Source organism: Sinocyclocheilus anshuiensis, unplaced genomic scaffold (genome assembly GCF_001515605.1).
Source record: "Sinocyclocheilus anshuiensis isolate Anshui unplaced genomic scaffold, SAMN03320099.WGS_v1.1 scaffold102, whole genome shotgun sequence".
Lineage (NCBI taxonomy): Eukaryota > Metazoa > Chordata > Actinopteri > Cypriniformes > Cyprinidae > Sinocyclocheilus > Sinocyclocheilus anshuiensis.
This window is the reverse complement of record NW_015542330.1, coordinates 414,558-433,943: the sequence shown is the minus strand read 5'-3', so window position 1 is coordinate 433,943 and position 19,386 is coordinate 414,558. Positions and strand designations below refer to the sequence as shown.

General features: G+C 34.2%; 1 protein-coding gene across 6 annotated transcripts in view; it reads right to left on the bottom strand.

Moving 5' to 3' along the window:
• The window catches only part of LOC107690982 (anion exchange protein 2-like), a 49,326-nt gene that overhangs the window by 10,024 nt on the left and 19,916 nt on the right, over positions 1–19,386 (bottom strand). For 4 of the 6 annotated variants that reach the window (XM_016489425.1, XM_016489429.1, XM_016489427.1 and 1 more), the window contains 8 exons: positions 10,350–10,512; positions 9,180–9,424; positions 8,879–9,006; positions 5,681–5,880; positions 3,464–3,600; positions 2,177–2,357; positions 994–1,129; positions 576–777 (listed from right to left, as the gene is read on the bottom strand). In XM_016489425.1, coding sequence (XP_016344911.1) covers positions 576–777; positions 994–1,129; positions 2,177–2,357; positions 3,464–3,600; positions 5,681–5,880; positions 8,879–9,006; positions 9,180–9,424; positions 10,350–10,512 — 1,392 coding nt within the window. Of the gene's footprint in view, positions 1–575; positions 778–993; positions 1,130–2,176; positions 2,358–3,463; positions 3,601–5,680; positions 5,881–8,878; positions 9,007–9,179; positions 9,425–10,349; positions 10,513–13,312; positions 13,401–19,386 lie in introns of those variants that run through there. The other 2 variants (XM_016489431.1, XM_016489430.1) reach the window with 2 other exon arrangements.

Sequence of the window (19,386 nt, the reverse complement as noted above, 5' to 3'; positions counted from 1 at the left end):
ATGAAAAAAAAAAACAAAAACAACACACACAATATATTATATTAATTATATTATATTATAATATAATATAATTAAAATCAGCAAAACACCATGACGTATACTTATTACTGTACTTTACAAATGAAAAAATGCATTGTTTTCTTTTATAATTTTTTTTTACAAATAATTTAATCAAAAAAAATAAACAAAAATTGTTAGGTGATGCACTACCAGTCACAAGTTTGAAATAATTAATGTCTCTTCTGCTCACCAAGGCTGCATTTATTTGAACAATAAATAGTAATATTGTGAAACATTATAACAATTCAAAATAACTTTTCTCTTTTTATAATAGTAAGGTAATAATGTTTCACAATATTACTTTTTTTTATTACATAAATTCAGCCTTGGTGAGAATAAGAGGATTTAAAAAACATTCAAAATAATTATTCCAAATATCTGGTAGTGTATATTATACATATTTTTGTAAAAGGCAAAGTAAACAAATAAATAAATATAAAACAATATAAATAGGTTGCCAAACATGCCATTCTCATTTAAAACAAAAGCCAGTTTATACACTTCCAACCAATTACCTCGTTCTTCTCTATGTCAATGTGAAGTGAGCTGTCTTGACTGTTCCTTGTGGACCCCATGAGTGGCTCCGTGACGGAGGGCTCGGGGACAGGGGACAGGTGGTTGCTGCTGCTCTGGTGATGGCTGATCAGGGAGCCCAGGCTGGCTGCTGAGATGTTTCTGGGGAAGGAGGAGCTGTGCTCTTTCTCATCGCTCGGGTGACTAAGGGAGGGAGAGCAAGGGAGCCAGCGGGTAAGAGACACTAGGAGAGACTGCGACGGTTCATGTATGGATCTACATACGGACAGGTATGCGGTATGGTGAATGGTGTAGAATAAAAACCAATAGATTATATGAGAATAAACAGATGCAAACAGACCAGAATTCTCATGCGCCATTTATTAGATATTGCTCATTGGATAAAAATCCGAGCTCTACCTGTGCTTGAGGAGAAGAGCACGGAGCACATTGGCTCTGTCCTCAGCTTTGATCTGGTCTGAGATGATCATCTGCTCCACCACCTGATGGGCAATACCAGGAAGAGTCTTCTGGTCCAAATCCAGAAGCACAGCTCCTAATGAGAGAAACCAAACATGAGGCCATTTAATCTTCATTATCATTGATGCAATCAATATAATAACAATATGGGTTGTTGTAGTTAACTATTCAAGTTAACTAAATCTAAAACAATACAATTTCTATACCTGAAATAAGCATAAACAAAATATACAAAATATAAACCTATTTTATTTCAACTAGTTGCCAGAGCAACTTTTCTCATTTTCATTTAGTTTAACTGATGTATTAAAATAACTAAAACTAAAATAGAAATTAAAACAACTACATAGACATATATAAAAAAAACAGCAAAAATAAATAAATAAATAAATAAAAACAAAAAAATGACTAAAGCTTCAAATTAAATTGAAAACTGAAAATGCAGAAATATTACATCAGCATTTCTTAATCTGCATATAGTAAAGTCTGTTCAAAACACATTAAAAACCTGGTGTTGATAAATAATATGCATGTTTTAATTTTTCAACATTAAGATTTTAGATTAAAATCACATGAATAATTAATTTGGGTATGTTTATATTCTAGGTTTTGTGAGTGATCACCAATTCTCTGAAGTTTTTTTTTAAATCCATATTTTGTCCATAATTTTTATTTTAATAGTACATAATTTTGTATCCCTAATCCACATTATTGCTCCCTTGTCAACTTTTCTGAAGTTTAAATTGTAAATTTTTTGCTTGTAGTCCCTCAATTAATATAGATATTATATATACAATTATAATTTTGTATACATAATCCACATTATTGCTCACTTTTCAACTTTTCTGAAGTTTAAATTGTAATTTTTTTTGCTTGTAGTCCCTCAATTAATATAGATATTATATATAAAATTATATATAAATAGCGGTTTAAAACCGTTTTAGAAACATTGCACGTAGCATGACACTATGGTGCTTTTGCAATTAATTATTCAAACACTGCAAATATTAATTATCAAATGATATCGCAAATATAAAGTGTTACTGCTAAGGGCTGTAATCTGACATTTGCTCTTCACTACAAAACACTTAAGACTTTTAAGCAGGTTTCTCCAGGTTCTCACCATGAGAGATGGTTTTTCTCAGCTCCAGCAGACTGCGGAACGACAGCGAGGCGACGTGAGGTTTCCCCCAGCGGTCCGTCTCCTCCTCCACATCCTCTTCAAACTTGATCCAGCGAGCCGTTTCTCTCCACTGCATCTCCTGGTTTTTATCCATGATCAGCTCATTCAGCTCCACAAACACCTGGTGCCAAAGAACATGCAATAAATGAGTGAAGAAAACGCTATTACAACACCCGAAGAGCAACAGATGCCTGCTATTCACTTCAGGTAACTTAAGTTAACATTGGTTTGATCTGCCTAAAACATAATATCACACACCAATTGATGCGTCCAACATGTGTATGTACACCAACACATCATTTCCTGACCTTCTGGTGTTGAGCAAGCCGTCTGGAAAAGTCTAAAAGGACCATGCCGTTAGAGCAGGACTGACTGATGAGATGTGAACACCCACTGGTGTTATTTAGAAGTCAAACGGTCCGTAAGTACACTCATTTACTGGTTTGGATCTGAGGGCGTTAATAAAACATGGCTGACTCGGAAGGCTCGCAGTGTCCAGTTACCTGAGCTGATCTTTTCTTTATTTCTAGGTGTGTGAAAGGGAAGAAGTTCATTAATTTTTAATCAGGTCCTGCCCCCTAAAATCCTCCTTTCATTTGTTTTGAAGGGCAGCGGGCTTGTCTGAAATAAAGTGGTGCAGTGAATGAGTCTCAATCTGGGAAAAGGACTAAATGTGCTGGAAAACCCATCAAGACTTTGTAGAGCCATCTGTAAAGACATCTGAACCTAACCCTGACAAATTCGTCCTGATATCCCAGCTAGAGGGAATGGCACTAAAACATTCCCACAGAACATTCGGTTACACCTTAAACAAGCATTTATGTCCATTAATTAGTGACCAAATTACACGAGGATTCCTGTAGTATTCGATAAATTAATATCCATGACTTTTCAGTGATCCAGTTGTTTATGATTACTGGATAAGGATTTCATTTTTAAAGAGCTTTTTTTATATAAGATGTTATTTTTTTGTTGATAATAATAATAATTATTATTATTAAATAAATATTTATACATATATTTTTTCTTATTTATTTTACTTTATTTTTATATATTAGACATATCATTTTATTAACAGGCTTAACATTTTTATTTAAATATATTTTTCAGAGTTTTCCTTGGGAGTTCAGACAGGCTTAATAGACTAGTTTCCACCAAACTACAGACATCAACTAGCAACCAAGCTAGAGAAACCAAGAAGCTAGCATCTGTGAACAGGTGTCTGACCTCATGTGGCGTCCGGTCTAGTTTGCGACTGCGTGTGCTGGGCTCTTTGTGATCTTTGCTGATGTGCACCACTTGTCCTTTTGTGCTTTTCCTGACCAGGTGTCGACGTACTCCAGGAACATCTTCAAAACGATGACCTGGAAGAATAAAACAATAAAAACATGCATATTATTTAAATAACAGGCTGTAGGAATGTGTTGTGTACGATTTTTGTGTTTTTAAAAGACGTCTCTTATGCCCTTTAAGGCAAAGAACAGCATTTATTTAAAATTGAAATCTTTTGTAACATTATAAATATATTTACTGTCATTTTTGAGCAGTTTAATACATTCACATAATCCTTGCTGAATAAAAGCATTACTTTCATTCAAATATGTTAAATATGTCATATGTAATATATATATATATTTATAAATAAATATATTTATTACCCCTAACTTTTGATATACTACATACAACCTTTAATTAATTATGTACCACATTCAAAATTACAAAACATTGCGCTGTACTATAAAATATTTCAGATTTTCATTCTAGATGGATTTCTCCCAGGATGCATGTACTTGCAGTATTCAAATCAGTCAAATGACCACACTCATTAGGTAAAATCTCATTGGCAGAGTTGAGAGGCAGGTCATCGCCTTTGTTCATAACACAACGCTCATCAGGGTGAAATTACAGGATGGGCAAGTTGCCGAAGACATTCAGGATAAAAAGGTCAGGGAGGGAATTTAGGGGGATTTTGACTAACTAGGCTGAGCGTAGGAACAAACTCCAATCAAGAAGAGAGGCCAAGCCTTTTCTCACACTGCTAGACGGAGCGAGTTGAAATTCACTTTTACATACTTATATAAACTTAAAAAAAAGGCATTCACACCCTGACAGTGATTTGCAATGACAGATGAGAGCTCACAGCGACTGAAACATGCTGGTCAAGCAGAGTTTAACTTGTTGATTAACTGTTTTTGTCTATGAACTGACGTTCTAACATCCACAGAAACTGTGTAAGTCCTGTTTGCAGAGCATATAGCAGCAGATGGGCCTTTTCCCAGACTAATTAGTGGCCTGTATAGCAAGACGGAGAAAGCTGATGGGGTACATTACAGGAACCGCTGATTTACAGCTGAAGTCTGATAAAGGTTTGTCCCGCTGGGCCACAAAAGTCTCTTGCTGTGAAGTGTAGCAGGATGCTTGGTACAAATCACCTGAGAGACTATGAAACTAGTGGAAACTCTGACTTCTAGATGTTGCGATCCCAGAAGACCAGGTCATGGATTTGTGCTTTATGTACTAATATAATAGTTAGAAACATATCAAAACAAGAACTACCCAAATAAATCACTGTTTATAAAGTAAAAAAACCAAAAACAAATTATGAAAAGTTTTTTATGCTTACAGAGGCTGCATTTATTTGGTATAAAAAGTAAAAACAGTAAAATTGTGAAATATTATTAGAATTTAAAATAACCATTTTCTATTGTAATATATATTTAAAATGTAATTTATTCCTGTGATCAAAGCTGGATTTTCAGCATCAGTGTCACATGATCCTTCAGAAATCATTCTAATATGCTGATTTGCTGCTCAAGAAACATTTTCTATTAACTCTGTTGAAAACAGTTATGCTGCTTCATATTGATATTTTGTTTCTAAGCTTCTTTGATGAATAGAAAGTTATAAGATTTACTATTTCGTAACATAATTGTCTATCACTTTTAAATAATTGAATGATCCTTGTTAAATAAAAGTATTAATAAACAAAAAATCCTGCTGACCCCTAACTTTTGAACATTGCATTAGCTTCTTATGCTAAAAAAGCGTCAAAAAGATGCACATGAACTGATAAAATTATGCCTTGTAAGTGACTCTAAATAAAAGCATCTACAACTTGCATAAATGCAAATACAAAATCATTGTTTACGTTAACCATAGAACTAAAGATGGCAGCTTCATTTGAAAATGTACTGAACTATTGAGATTTCAAATCTAGAGGCTTTCAATAAAATATCATTAGTTGGTGGGCAAGCCTTTGAAAGTTATAGCAGAACAAAAATACAACCTAAGGAATAATAGCATTTTTTCACACTAATTTATTCCAAGACATGCTAGTTTCATGAATGAATGAATCAAAGTAGTCTGTACCTAAAGATTTCCCACCAAACCTAAGACAAATAATGTAGAGATGGATCCTACTGGGTACGTGCATTAAAAACTCACTTTTAATGCCGTCGAGGTCGGCCGAGGCCAGGGTCTGTGCCTCAAACTCATCGGTGGGGATCCGCTGGTATTTGGCCTGCTCGGTCCCCGTCATGTTGCCCGTGCGACGTCTCTCCTGAAGGTCGTAGCTGCGACTCGACACACGGGGCAGAGAGCTGGGTTCAGAGGTGCTACGGGTCGGAGGAGCAGGTTCAGACGGCCTACAACAGACAAAAGGACACCTTGTCAAGTAGTTCATTAAACCACAAAAAAATAGAAAAAAGTCCACACAAGGAGTAAAAACGATTTCATGCTGTTTACATTACTTGTCTTGAATGAAGTGAAGTTCATTAGATGGAGGAGCTTAATAAAACATTTCATTTAATTAGTTTATCTATACGTGACAAATTGAGATTAGTTTTCATGAAACCACTAACACAAAAACATAAACAAGCCAAACTTAATGGAAAGTTAACAAAAAGAGTAAAAACAACTATTTTTGAAACATTAGTGTTTTGCTATTATAAAAAGCTAACAAAGACATTTATTAGCTATTAAGATAAATAACCTAAAGAGAAGAGAAGAGTAACATTTTAAAGTCTGAATATCCCCTTCAGATATTCCTCTGATTTAGCAGTTAATTTTGCAACAAAAACAACATCTTCATGAGCACTTACCTTTAATTTAAACGGAGTCATGTTTCTGAAATCTTCTTAGACCAAAAACATTGTTAATGTAGGGACAAAAGCCCTTTACTTTACTAAAGAACAGAAGAAAATAACCAGCTGAAATGATCTGGTAATGAATCCTGATGCTTGTAAAGACACCCCTGCATTTAAAAAGATGAGAAAGCAGAAAGGAAAGGTAGAGAGCGCTTTATAAAAGCAAAGTGCGGTTGCTAATAGTAACGGGTGAGTGATGTAGAAAGTGGTGATGAAGGTCTGGAGAAAAGCTGATACCCTGCTGCTCTGTGAAATAACTGGCACTAGGTAACGAACAGGGTGTGCTGTGCACATCTAATGATACAATTTACTGTAAACCAAGAACAGAGAGCTGAAGGTGGATGCTTTACGGGTCGAGCTACGAAACCTACCACTTCAAATGAGTAAATACTGCAACAAAACTGCAAAATGAAGACTAAGAAGCTATGCAATACTGAGAACTTCCCTTAAAATTTTGTTACCATGGTGACAGTTTCCACCAAAATACCAAAGTTACACAAAAACATGTCCAGGTCACATTTCACAACAAAATTAATTAAACAAAAGCTGGATGAAGAAAATGAAGCCTGTTTAATGGCCATTAGTGTTTTTTATTGCAGTATTATGCATTTTTCATGACAATTGAGAACATGTTACCGCCATATTCTCGTGCATGGCGTGATTTACCTTTTTATTGGTTTTTGGTTTTTTATTTGCATAAATTAAATGCAGTACAACAAACACTAGCAGAATGTATAAATACCATTTTGTAGATATTGCATGCTTGAGCAATTTCTAGCCAATTAATTATTTTAGAGCTGAGCATTACTTAACCCATGACTAACCAAATTTTCACGACTTTTCAATATTATAATCATTTTTATGAGCTGGAAATCATTAGAAAATCCTGATAGTTCCAGGTTTATAACTGTGAGAAGATTATCCCTGAAGATTTTTTTAATGGTAATGAGAACCATATATATATATGAGAATTTAGAGGAAAATATCTTTAACTGTCATGAAAATATTTTTCTTGATGGTCCTAAATATTTAACAAAAATATTTAACATTTAATATTTAAAACTATTTAATAGTCCTAAAGCACAAAGCATATAATAGGGATATTATACTTAACTTAAACTATAATAAAAATAAAATATATTATTATTCTTTTTTATATTTTGTATTTAAGAACTTAAACTTGTTTTATTTCATTTCTGATTTATTTCATTTAGTCTAACCCAGGGCTGTCCAAACCCGGTCCTGGAGGGCCGGTGTCCTGCAGAGTTTAGCTCCAACCCTAATTAAACACACCTGAACCAGCTAATCAAGCTCTTACTAGGCATACTAGAAACTTCCAGTCAGGTGTGTTGAGGCAAGTTGGAGCTAACCTCTGCAGGGCACTGGCCCTCCAGGACCGAGTTTGGACAGCCCTGGTCTAACCTGACACACTAAAATAAATAAAACTGAAATAAAAATTAATAAAAATTATACAGACAGATTTTAAAAAAACTGACAAATGACAAAAACACAGAACAAAATAACTAAAATGTTAACACTAAAATTAGGGCTGTCAGTTTAACGCGTTAACTTAATTAGTTATGTAAAAATAACGCGATTAAAATATTTTAACGCAGTTAATGTACTGGCCCCGCCCCCAGACCTGTACGTCATCTTACATTTCATAAGCTTAGTCCCCAAATGACGAACTATACACTATGCACTCATACACTATGTACTTATGCACTCAACCATGTATAGTATGAATTATATAAGGTTATTTTGTCATTCATAATCTTAGTCTGATAGCCCCTCCCCCTTCGGTACATAATTAAAGCTGTGACAATTGAGTGCATGAAGTGTCCAACATTCCACACTTAATTTTTTCAGTTATTTAAGTGCATCATCCGGGTATTTAAAGTGCACTTTTTCTTTTTGGAATTTTCAGTGTGAACGCACTCCTCACACTATTTATACAACAAAACGTCATAGAATAGTGCATAAGTACTTGATTTGGGATGCACCTATACAGTTGACTGTTGACAAATATGATGCAGGACAGCAACTCCATAAATGCAGTTATGCCCTAAAATTCAAGATATTGGGGCAAAAAAATGCTATACAGGGATAGAAAAATGAATAAAAAGCTTGAATATTCGATTTCTACATGTGGGCGGGAATTAAACGCCCCTTTCTGCTGATTGGCCAGCCAAAGATCAAACCGTAACAGACATTTCATTGTCTGTTACCAGGTTTATTACTATATTTATCATATACTAAAATCATACATATAATGAAAATATGTTAATATGGGATTTCCATTAACTCTTATGAGTTACTTATGACTCTTATTGCAGTATCAATAACTATACTAAATATGAACTGTGAGTAAGTGAATGGAGTGCAGCGTTTAGCTCATTGTGTCAAAGCTTTGCCTCTAAGTAATTAAACAATGACATAATCCATCAGGATATTTTTGCATATGCAAAAGCTAAAGCAGCACAGCAGATGGACTCACTCAGTGGATGTGCTGTCCTGAGGCTCTGAACACACAGCAGACGATGGGACGATCAGGATTTCTCGTGCAGGAAGAGGCTCTGAAGTCTCAGGTGTGGATACATGAGGCTCGTCATCTGACACAAAGAACTGGACAAGAGATAAATGAGAAAAATCTATCATAGGTAGTAATTCAGTAACAGTAAACAAGCACTTAGAACTTGAGTTTGCACTATTCAAAAAGGGTTGTTGTATTTATTTCAAGATTTCAATCAATTAAAACATTGAATTAAATGTTGAACTTTGGATGTAAATGAGGTTACCTGAACACTGTCTCTTCTCTCTGTTGTGGGCACTGGGGTGGCGCTCTGGCTCTCTGTAGCTTCTTCATCTTCCTCCTCCTCCTCATCTTCACCCTCCTCGATGGCCAAAGCACCGCTGGGGCTGGAACAGACTCTGTGGTCCTTACTGCTGCTCCGTTTCCGCTTCCTCCCACTCTTCTTCCTCCTGCCGTCTCCCGGGAGTTTGGACAGAGGGTGGTGGATGTGATGGGACGAGTGACGATGATCTGGAGACGATTACAGCCGAGTTTCAGTTCTGCATTTTCATATTTATGGCTTTCAACATTTATCAGAGATCTAGAGTTGTAAAATTGGAAAATTATATTTTTAAGTTGAGTAATGAAGGTATAAATTGAAAATTGACATCTTATGAAATGTGCTCCTATAAGACGATGTTTTTATTTGTACAATTGCTAATACTATTGCATATTACTTTTGTACTATTGCCGGCTCCACACCCAGGGTTATTATATTAAACTTAAACTAAAACCTTAATAAAAAAAATGTCATTACTTGAAATAAAATAATTGTTAACCAAAATAAAATACACTAGCCAACATTTGTCCTAAAACCTAAAACCAAAATGCGTTCTTGTCTTAGGACAAGTTTGATGGACTTTTTTGATCCATTTTAAATGTTGACTACTATAAAATAAAATAAAAAATTATTTAAAAAAATAAATAAAAAACTTACTTCAGCTAGCTGCCAAAGGCAAAATTTTTAATTTTCATTTAGTTTAACTTGTAGTACTATAATAACTAAACATTTAATGACAATAAAAATAACAATAAAAATAATAAAAAATTAATAAAAAACTATATAGGCATTTAAAAAAAACAAACACAATTCAATTATTAAAACTAACTAAAATTAAAGTGAAAACAAAACAAACAAAATCTAATTTAAAATATAAACAAAAACTATAATAAAGTGTATTAATGATACTACAATAACACTGGCTCTACTTATAATCTATGCATATATGCATATATAAAAATTATGTGTGTGTGTATATATATATATGGATGTGTGTTTTTGTGTGTGTCAACATTTTCAAAGGTGTCTGAAAAAAACAATGGATTTTTTCATTTTTTTAATGCAAAAGAAAATAAGAAAAAATAATAAAATAAAATAAAAGGGATGCAAACTTGCATTCAAAATCTTCCTCATTGTAGGTGCGGTGCTGCTCGCTGGGAACTCTAGGAGTGGGGCTCAGGATCTGCTGGAAGCACTGAACACCTAACGCTTTATTCAGGTCACCTTCCTCCTCTTCCTCCCTCTGTGGCACTCGGACAGGTGTGGATGATGACTTGGGCTGGAGGGGGAACACTCAAGATTAGGACACCTAGTTCATAACACCCCCACCCCCCTCCCCCCAAAAAAAATAAAAATAAAAATAAATCAATAAAATAAATCAATTACAAAAATAAATTTCTTGTGGCCAACTGTTACTGAGAGTGTATACGTCACCTGCTATTATGAAGTGACAAATCTGTCCATTGCTAACAGCGTCCTTAAACAATCACTAGAGGGAGTCATGGTCAAAAGCATTAGTTACAGTCACAGAACAACACACTTGCTGTGTCTCATTTTGAAGGCTGCACCCTTGGAACGTCGCATTCATCAGCCGCACACATCACTGAGGTAGTCTTATTTCAGATTAGTAACTATTATATTCCAAAATAAGAAAGAAATGACAATAATTTACATCTCATAAACAATAACAGTCCATTTTATAATGGCTACTTTTTCTGAAACGTGACATCCTTGATGACGCACGCGGCCGACAATTGTGACTTTCTGAGGGCGCAGCCTTTGAAACGAGACAGTGACTGATTTTAATGATCCCTGTCAGAGCTCCCAATGTTCCCGACATAGCTTTTACAGTAGTTAATCTCTTTCTAAATGAAATGGAAATCATGATATAATGTCAAACAAATGCAAACACTGGAGGCTTTACAGCTCATTGCTGCGCTTACTGCAATGACACGAGCAAATAATCTCAAGTCAAAAACAATCTCATTAGCTACTCCTCGATGGAGCGCTCGCATTTGCTCAATAAATGCACAAACAAACAAACCAGAATAAAACATTTACTGTATTTCATTCCATGCAACTAAATTAACATTTTTTTTTGCTAATTCACTAAATCTATTTTTTCCCACAAGCAATATAGCCATAATACAAAAAGAAATAACCCAAACTATCAGATACAACAAACCTTTTCCATTTAAATTCCTTCATCTAAACCTGTTCTTGCAAGTCTACCACAGGAGATCTTTCCTGCCGTCAGACAGTACCACACCACCTCACATACTACATTACACAAGCAGAATTTCTGCCATTCAGTAGTGCCAGATAATGCTTTCATATGGTGTATACATGGTGCACATTAAGCACCATAGTAGGAGACAGTCGCACTGGACTAAATTATTTTGCCACTGTCAGTTTAGTGTAGGACATAATCTGAGTCTGATATAGAGCTGAGAGTTACATTGAAATAAATTGATATTTGTCATGCAGCCTTTTTGATTTGCCTACTGCTTTAAGCTGTAAGTTAATTAAGCAGTTAATTAAGCTTATAATTCAGTATTTCAGCAAGAGGCTGATTTTTAAGCAAGAGCAAGATTTTTAACTGTGCAGATGCTGAAACATAGTATAGAGAGCTGCACTTGGCCTATAGAAAGTCAAGGGATTTTTTTTACTCCAAGAGTAAGAAGTAAAAAAATAAAATTCTCACATTTTTTTTTTTTTTACAAAATAATTTGTATTATCTGTGCATCAAATTACAAGTTATTTAAATTTTCTATGCATTCCCCTATAAAATTAGCCCAAATCATTCTAGAATCTAGAATTTATTCCAAATATAGCTAATCAAGTCATCTTGAGAAAATTCCTCACTTTTTTCACATTGCAGAAAAAGAAAATATCACAATTTCAGGGCTGCACAATTCTGGGGGGGGGGAGGGGGATCAAGTTGCAATTTTTCTGATTAAAATGACACCTTAAAATGTGATGGAAAAAAATCTTTGTTTGCTTTGCTTGTAGGGCAGTACATTTTGGCCAAAATGTTGTGATTATTATATATATGCGATTATATATGTTACATTAATAATTTTTTATTATATAAAAATCTAAAAATTACTAAAAACTAATAAGAAATAACACTATTGTAATACCTCACTGCAAAAAAATATAAAGTATTTAAGAAATTACATTTACATTTAAAATTACATTTCATTTCTCAATTTTCAAACGTTAAACCATCAACAACCAACAAATTTTGACAGAAAACCACAAGGAGCCAATGACAGCTTCTCTTTTGTGGATACGCTTTTCTCATTACAAGTATAGGAAGATGAGTGGCACATGTTGCATCCCAAATGCGTGTTAAGGCGACCAATACTCAAAGCAGATGTGGAGAGATGGAGTTTAAAAGGATAGTTTACCTAAAAATGACAAATCTGTCATTTATTACTCACCTTTGTCATTTCAAACCCGTAAGACCTTCGTTCATCTTCAGAACACAAATTAAGAGATTTTTGATGAAATCTGAGAGCTTTCTGACACTCCATAGACAGCAAGGGAACTACTACGATCAAGACCCAGAAAGGTAGTAAGAACATCGGTAAAATAATCTGTGACATCAGTGGTTTAACCTCAATTTTATGAAGTTACGAGAACATTTGTGCGCAAAGAAAACAAAAATTTCTTCTCTTCCAGTCAGTCTCTGCCGCCATTCACCACGACAGAAAAAAAAAGAAAGCTCTTGGCTTTCATCAAAAATATCTTCATTTGTGTTCTGAAAATAAATGAAGGTCTTACAGGTTTGGAACGTAATGAGAGTGAGTAATTAATGACAGAATTTTCATTTTTGGACGAACTATCCCATAATCACACTAAAATAAACCGCAATTTCAGTTTTGTTTCGATTAATAGTGTAGCCCTAGTCTGAAAGGTGGCTGATGACTAGAGTTCAAATGGTACTGGATAACAGCAATGACCCAAAAGTTTCCCAAATTACTGATACTTTTGTCCATCTTAGATCTGTTCCAACCAACTAACAAGAATATAAGAGTCAGCACATGCTAATTAAGGTCTAAACCAAAGCTTACCATGCTTGCCTAGATGATGCTAGAGCTGTTGACAATCAGTAAGTGCTCACAAAGCTGTGCAGAAGAACTCATGAGAACGTCGTTCCTCCTGTATGCCCTCAAAAACAACAAAGTGAAAGCAAACTCATTGTGTTCCTGTGGCATCGCAGGGCTGTTAGTCTTTCTCCGCAGAGTGATTAAAAACAAACACGATTTGGAAGAAAGTGCATGATTTCGATTGTTCAGAACAATATACTGTAATCTTCTCAGCCACACTTCAACATTTTCCACAGGCAAATACTGACACTCTCCAGAAAACATCCATCATGTTATGTTACCTTGTGCCGCTGAGACTTCAAATCTGCTTTAATTTGTTCTGAGACTTTACGTGGGCGCCTTTAATACGTTTATTGGCATGTGGGAACAACAGATTGACCAGTCTCAACCAAGGATTCCAAGGAAAACCAGTTAAATTTGGTTTTAAATGATTATACCGACTTTTTCCAAATGCACAAAGGCGATTTGTGCTTCGAAACATCACAGGACAAAGATTAAAGCTTGAAAGTCCCATAAATAGTCTTTGGCTCAACTTATGAAGCAGGGTTATTATAGTTAACTACAACTAAAACCATAAAAAACATCGCTACTAAAATAAAATAAAATAAAAAATTAATTAAATAATAATAATAAAAATAAAATAAATTATTTTAATTAAATAATTCATAAATCTATAAAGACATAAAAAAAAACTAATTAAAATGACACCAAAAAAAAACTAACATTTTAACATTAAAAATAACATGGAAAATATAAAAAGAAATGAGTTCTAAATATTAATAAAAGCAATACTAGTATCTCAATGATACTAAATAACACTGTTATGAAGGGAGAAAGTCAAGAAATTATGCCAAATGCTCCTGTCGTCTACACAATCTTGTTACCAGAAAGTAACAAATCAAAGTTTTCCACAAAAGGCTTGTGGTCAATATCAACCCACATGAAATACTTTTGTCTACAATGAAATCACACTGAAGTTTGGCTCTTCGCCTAGCAATAGATGCACATATAAGACATGATTCAATGACCCACAGCGCTCAGGCCAACAAGACAGCAAACTGAACCCAAAATAAACCATTAAACCAACCACTCCAGACCAGCCAAACTCTTTGAGGACAAGCAGTGGCTTATATCAGCAGCTCCCTAGCGGCATTAGTGTCAGTTCACATGAGGAGCCACTGGCCAAAGCAAAGTCTCTTGGTGTGAGCGTACGGCCAGCGAGCGATTAGCCGCACAGATCTGTGAGGTGTCTGAAATCCCACTGACTCAGCAAGAGATGCGTGCAACACGAGGAAACGTTATGGAGAGCTGAGGGTAGAGAGAGCCTTACAGAGCTCACACAACTCATGATTTTACAAGCATATCTAATAATGTAAAGAGTATAAACTATTATTATGAAGACCCGTATACTTCAAAAGAAAAAAAATATAGGCAGTTGTCTGACAGTTGACAACTTTAGATTAATAGATGTTTGAAAGACGCCATTCCAGACAGCGCGTTGAGTCTGCCGGGCTTTCAGCTGTTTAGAGCAGATCGCGACGCAGAATCAACGGGGAAATCACGCGAATTGTCAATTTATATATTTTTATTCCTTATTTACTTGTTCTATTTTTTATTATTTTTTTATTTTTTATTATCTGTATTTTTTGTTCCGTCACTGTCATTCTGTTACACTGTGGAAGCTTCTGTCACGAAAACAAATTCCTCGTATGTGTAAACATACCTGGCAATAAAGCTCATTCTGATTCTGAAAGAAAAGACCAATTAAAATTCAGCATCTGTATGCAAGAGTGACCAATCAAAATCAGTATGCAAATACTGAATCGTGAAATAAAGTAGTGGGAGATATTCAAATGTAAATATTTGATTTCTTTTTAATGACAGCCAAGAATGAAATGAAAAGAATGATATACCAATGAAATTACTGACAAAATGAAGTTGGAATGGAGTCTGAACATTAGACGGTGTTCAAACTGAATTCAAATTAATTGCAGAATATTGTAGAGAATAACAATAGAATTCCAATAATTAAACAATAAATGTAATTATAATTATAAAATACATTAAAATATAAATAAATACAGATGTATACATATTTTTATATTATTTATTTATTTGTGAAACTGACTACACGCAAGAAATTGCAATACTGTATAAAAGAAGTTAACCACTTAACACTTAAATTTTACCCGTGGCTGTTTTTCAAATGTACATAACAGATTTAAAATAAAACATTCAAGTCTCCCAGTCATTGACTTTTACTAAAATTATGTAATTTACAATCCAATGTTGTTAAAAACTATTTAGATAAAACCAGATCAAAAAACGGGGCATTTATACCTATAAGCGCCAGCGGGTCAAATTTACCCGCCTATATAATGCATGTATGTTCACGCTGTCATTTTCTTGCCGCTTATGTTTTAACTTTGTACTTTGTACAAGGCAACGCCTTTCACTCACTGATTTAGCCGTTATCAGTTTCATAAATAAAGTCAAGATGAAAAAAAAAAAAAAAGGCGATTTATGGAAGGTAGGTAATTAGAAACACTAAATGCCATGAGTGATGGAGAGTCTGATGGCAAATCTGATCTATATGATGTAATGAATAAAACCATTTTTTTGATTATCCAAAGTTCAATGCTGTTGTTCTCTTATTCAAATTATAAATGATATAACTAAACAAATTAATAAATATTTAGGTGAAGCTGTGCGCTTGAATTTTTCATCGCATCATCCTATGCAGTGTGTTGAATTATTATTGCTCATTATTGTCTATAGGCTGTTTTAGCTATTCATAGCATGGCATCTTAATATATTGATTAATGACATTGTATTATAATATTAAACCACCCAAATATTTAGGCTACTACCTTCTAATTTCCATTGTTAGTGCAGACCTTTTTTTTAGTGCAGGCTACTGACCGTTATGGATTTGTGTAGCCTGCATTAAAAAGTCTTGAACATAAAACAACAGGATAAAAATATAGTTGATGACTAGACAATCATTTCATGACTCTAGACACTTCTTTGTGAAGACAGTGGCATAATACAGTGAAATAATATGTTCTTTAGCCATATAAATACAGTTGCCATGTGCATGGGTAAAATTGACCCGCTGGCGCTTTTAGATATACAGCGACCTCTGGCGGTTCTAGTGTTAAAGTAGCAATATTGTGACATTAATGGCATGAAAAAAAAAGAACGAAATGCCAATTAATATACTACTGACTGAATAAATACATATTTAAATATTTAAAATCTCATTTTTTGCTTTTTAAAATTTATTTTATTTTCTTAATTGTATTAATTTAATAATGTATTACTTTTGGCTGTTCACAAACTTTGCAGTTACTTTGAATTTGGCTCAAATTTTATTTTGTAGGTACCTACATTAATATTTCACGCTTTCTTTGTTTCATGTGATTAATGTTATTCCAGCGTATTGTATGTTTGTTTGTAGTCAGCTTCACAAATATACTAATATTATATACATATACATCTTATATACATATAAGATGTAGATATTATTAAAATAAAACTAATAACAAATATTTTCATATTTTATCATATAAAACAATATGAATAATCGTATAAAATAATATAAAAACAACATAACTAAAAACTATATTTATATTTTAATTTTTTAAATAATTTTTTTTTTTAATGCAAACAAAATACACATTTTTACAAAGTTTTACAAATACCTCAGATATGTTCTTTATTAATTTAAACAGTTGTGACATTCACTATTTACTCCGAGCAAGATCCACCAGTCCTCAGCCTTCCAAAATTAACCCTTTCAACTGTTTGCCAAGCATTGATTTACAAGATCTGATCACAAAATATTGCAAAAATACCTCAACAATGGCTGATATCAGAGCGCCAGAGAATATAATGTAACACACCTCATTGTGAACGATAAAGACGGTCAAGGTAACAGATTTAATACTACAGCTAATTTAAACCTATGCAAACAGCATAAATGACTGACCTTTAACTTGTACAGGAAGTCCATTGGTCATCTATCATGTCTAAACACGAGAGTAAGAAAAAGAATTTAGTTTTCCTAGCAAATCTAAAAGATGAGCGCAAACAACCCGTACACTCCTCCGCAACCTGTCGTCACATGACCGCAGCAGGAAGAGGATATGGAATGGCCCAATTTCACAACGCCAGGCCTCGTTCGAACTCCAACCGCTGATTGTCTAGACCTTCCCCCAAACACACCCCACATCCACACACCCAAAACCAGCAGTCGTGTCATCGGGTTGATCATTAACCAATGGATCAACAGTTGTCTGCCATTAAGAGGCCAGCCAATGTCAGTTCACCAGTTAAGCTCTGAATTATACTAACTAGCAATGAGAAATTCATACCCATTAGGTCATGAACTATAGTGTAGACAAAATGACTGGGGATGATGCTGCCTTCACATTTCTAGACTAAAACTTAGCTTTAGTTTTAAAAATCTGTAGTTTATCAATATATGTTTGCAACTTGCAACCAGCATAAAGATGCTAATAAAATTTTATTTGTCAATAAAAATGGTTACGTAAAGAATCAAAGACACATTGACAACTATTCGAACTGCAGGCCCAAAATAGTGAAGAAGAACTCGACTGAAGAGACTACATTTGTGACAAAAGAGAGCTGGCTCTTTAAAGGCAAAACCCTGGGAATGCTGACTCAGCAGAGTGTGGGTTTGGAGAGGATGCAATTCAAGTCACAGAAAGTTGCCGCATATCACTGCAAACAGCTGCAGGAGAAAAAAAAAAGTCAATTTTGTGGGCGAGAAGGTCTTTGAGTTTCCCTCGAGTTGGCCGAGTGAGTTTTATAGTATCTTGTCAGTGATACCGGACCATTAGAGACCACACGGATAATTACAACGCAGAGGTTTGTTTGGGAAGTCTGCCTGGATCTTAAATGCTATACCCTTTCAAAGTATAAAATACATGAAAGATCTTCTATATGTAAAAGGCGAGCACAAAAGTAATGAATGAGGCTACTACTGATAGAAATCAAGGGAAAATGATTTATAAAAACAATTACAGTGCACACATGACTTACATACAGTAATAGTACTATGGTTTAACCAAGGTTTTCAGGTCATGGTACTATGGTAATATTATTAAATACCAATAAACTATCTGCTTATAAAGTGTTAGCTCTTCATGTAGTCCTAAAATCACCAATATAAATAACAATTTCCATTTTTTTGTGAATTATTGTGCAAATAAATTCATTTACGGTTTAAAATGTTACATTTTGGTGTATATGCATACATATCAGTTGTTAATAATTAACTATATTAGCCAATATTTTATATACCTCTAAATCTGCTATTAGCCATTTTAAGAATTCTTAGTCATTTCCTACTGGAGAATCATGTAAATCCCACAGGAATCATTCAATGCGTTGCAAGGAAAATATATTAACATCAGTTATTAATATATTGCATTTTACACACTACAACCAAATGTTTGGAATAAATTCGATTTTTTTTTTAAGTTGCTTATGCTCACAAAGACTGCATTTATTGTATTTGCTGACAAAAATTTTGAAATATTATTACAATTTAAAATAACTGTTTTCTATTTTAATATTAATATACATTGTATTATATAGTATAATAAATTAGAGCCCGACCGATATATAGTTTTGCCGATATTATCGGCCGATATGAGCCTGTCGCAGATATATCGGTATCGGCGAATATGCTGCTGATATGCCACCGATATGAAAATTTTTTTACAGAACATATAACGCAGATTAAATGCTTCTGAATGGTGTTCACTTAGAATTACTTAGTTTGTCCAGCAGAACGCGCGCTATTGTTTGCTACTGGCGACCAGGTCAGTGTAGTGTTGAGATGCGCGGATGAGCTCAAACTTCACCCGAGTCTGCTGCTTCAAATTATCCGCCCGCCACCCACCCGCACTTATATTTGATCGTCACATTACAATGATTCTAATTCTTAGTTTTGCATGATGATATGATGAATGGATGGTTCATTTTTAACAGCAGATTCAGTGATGTTA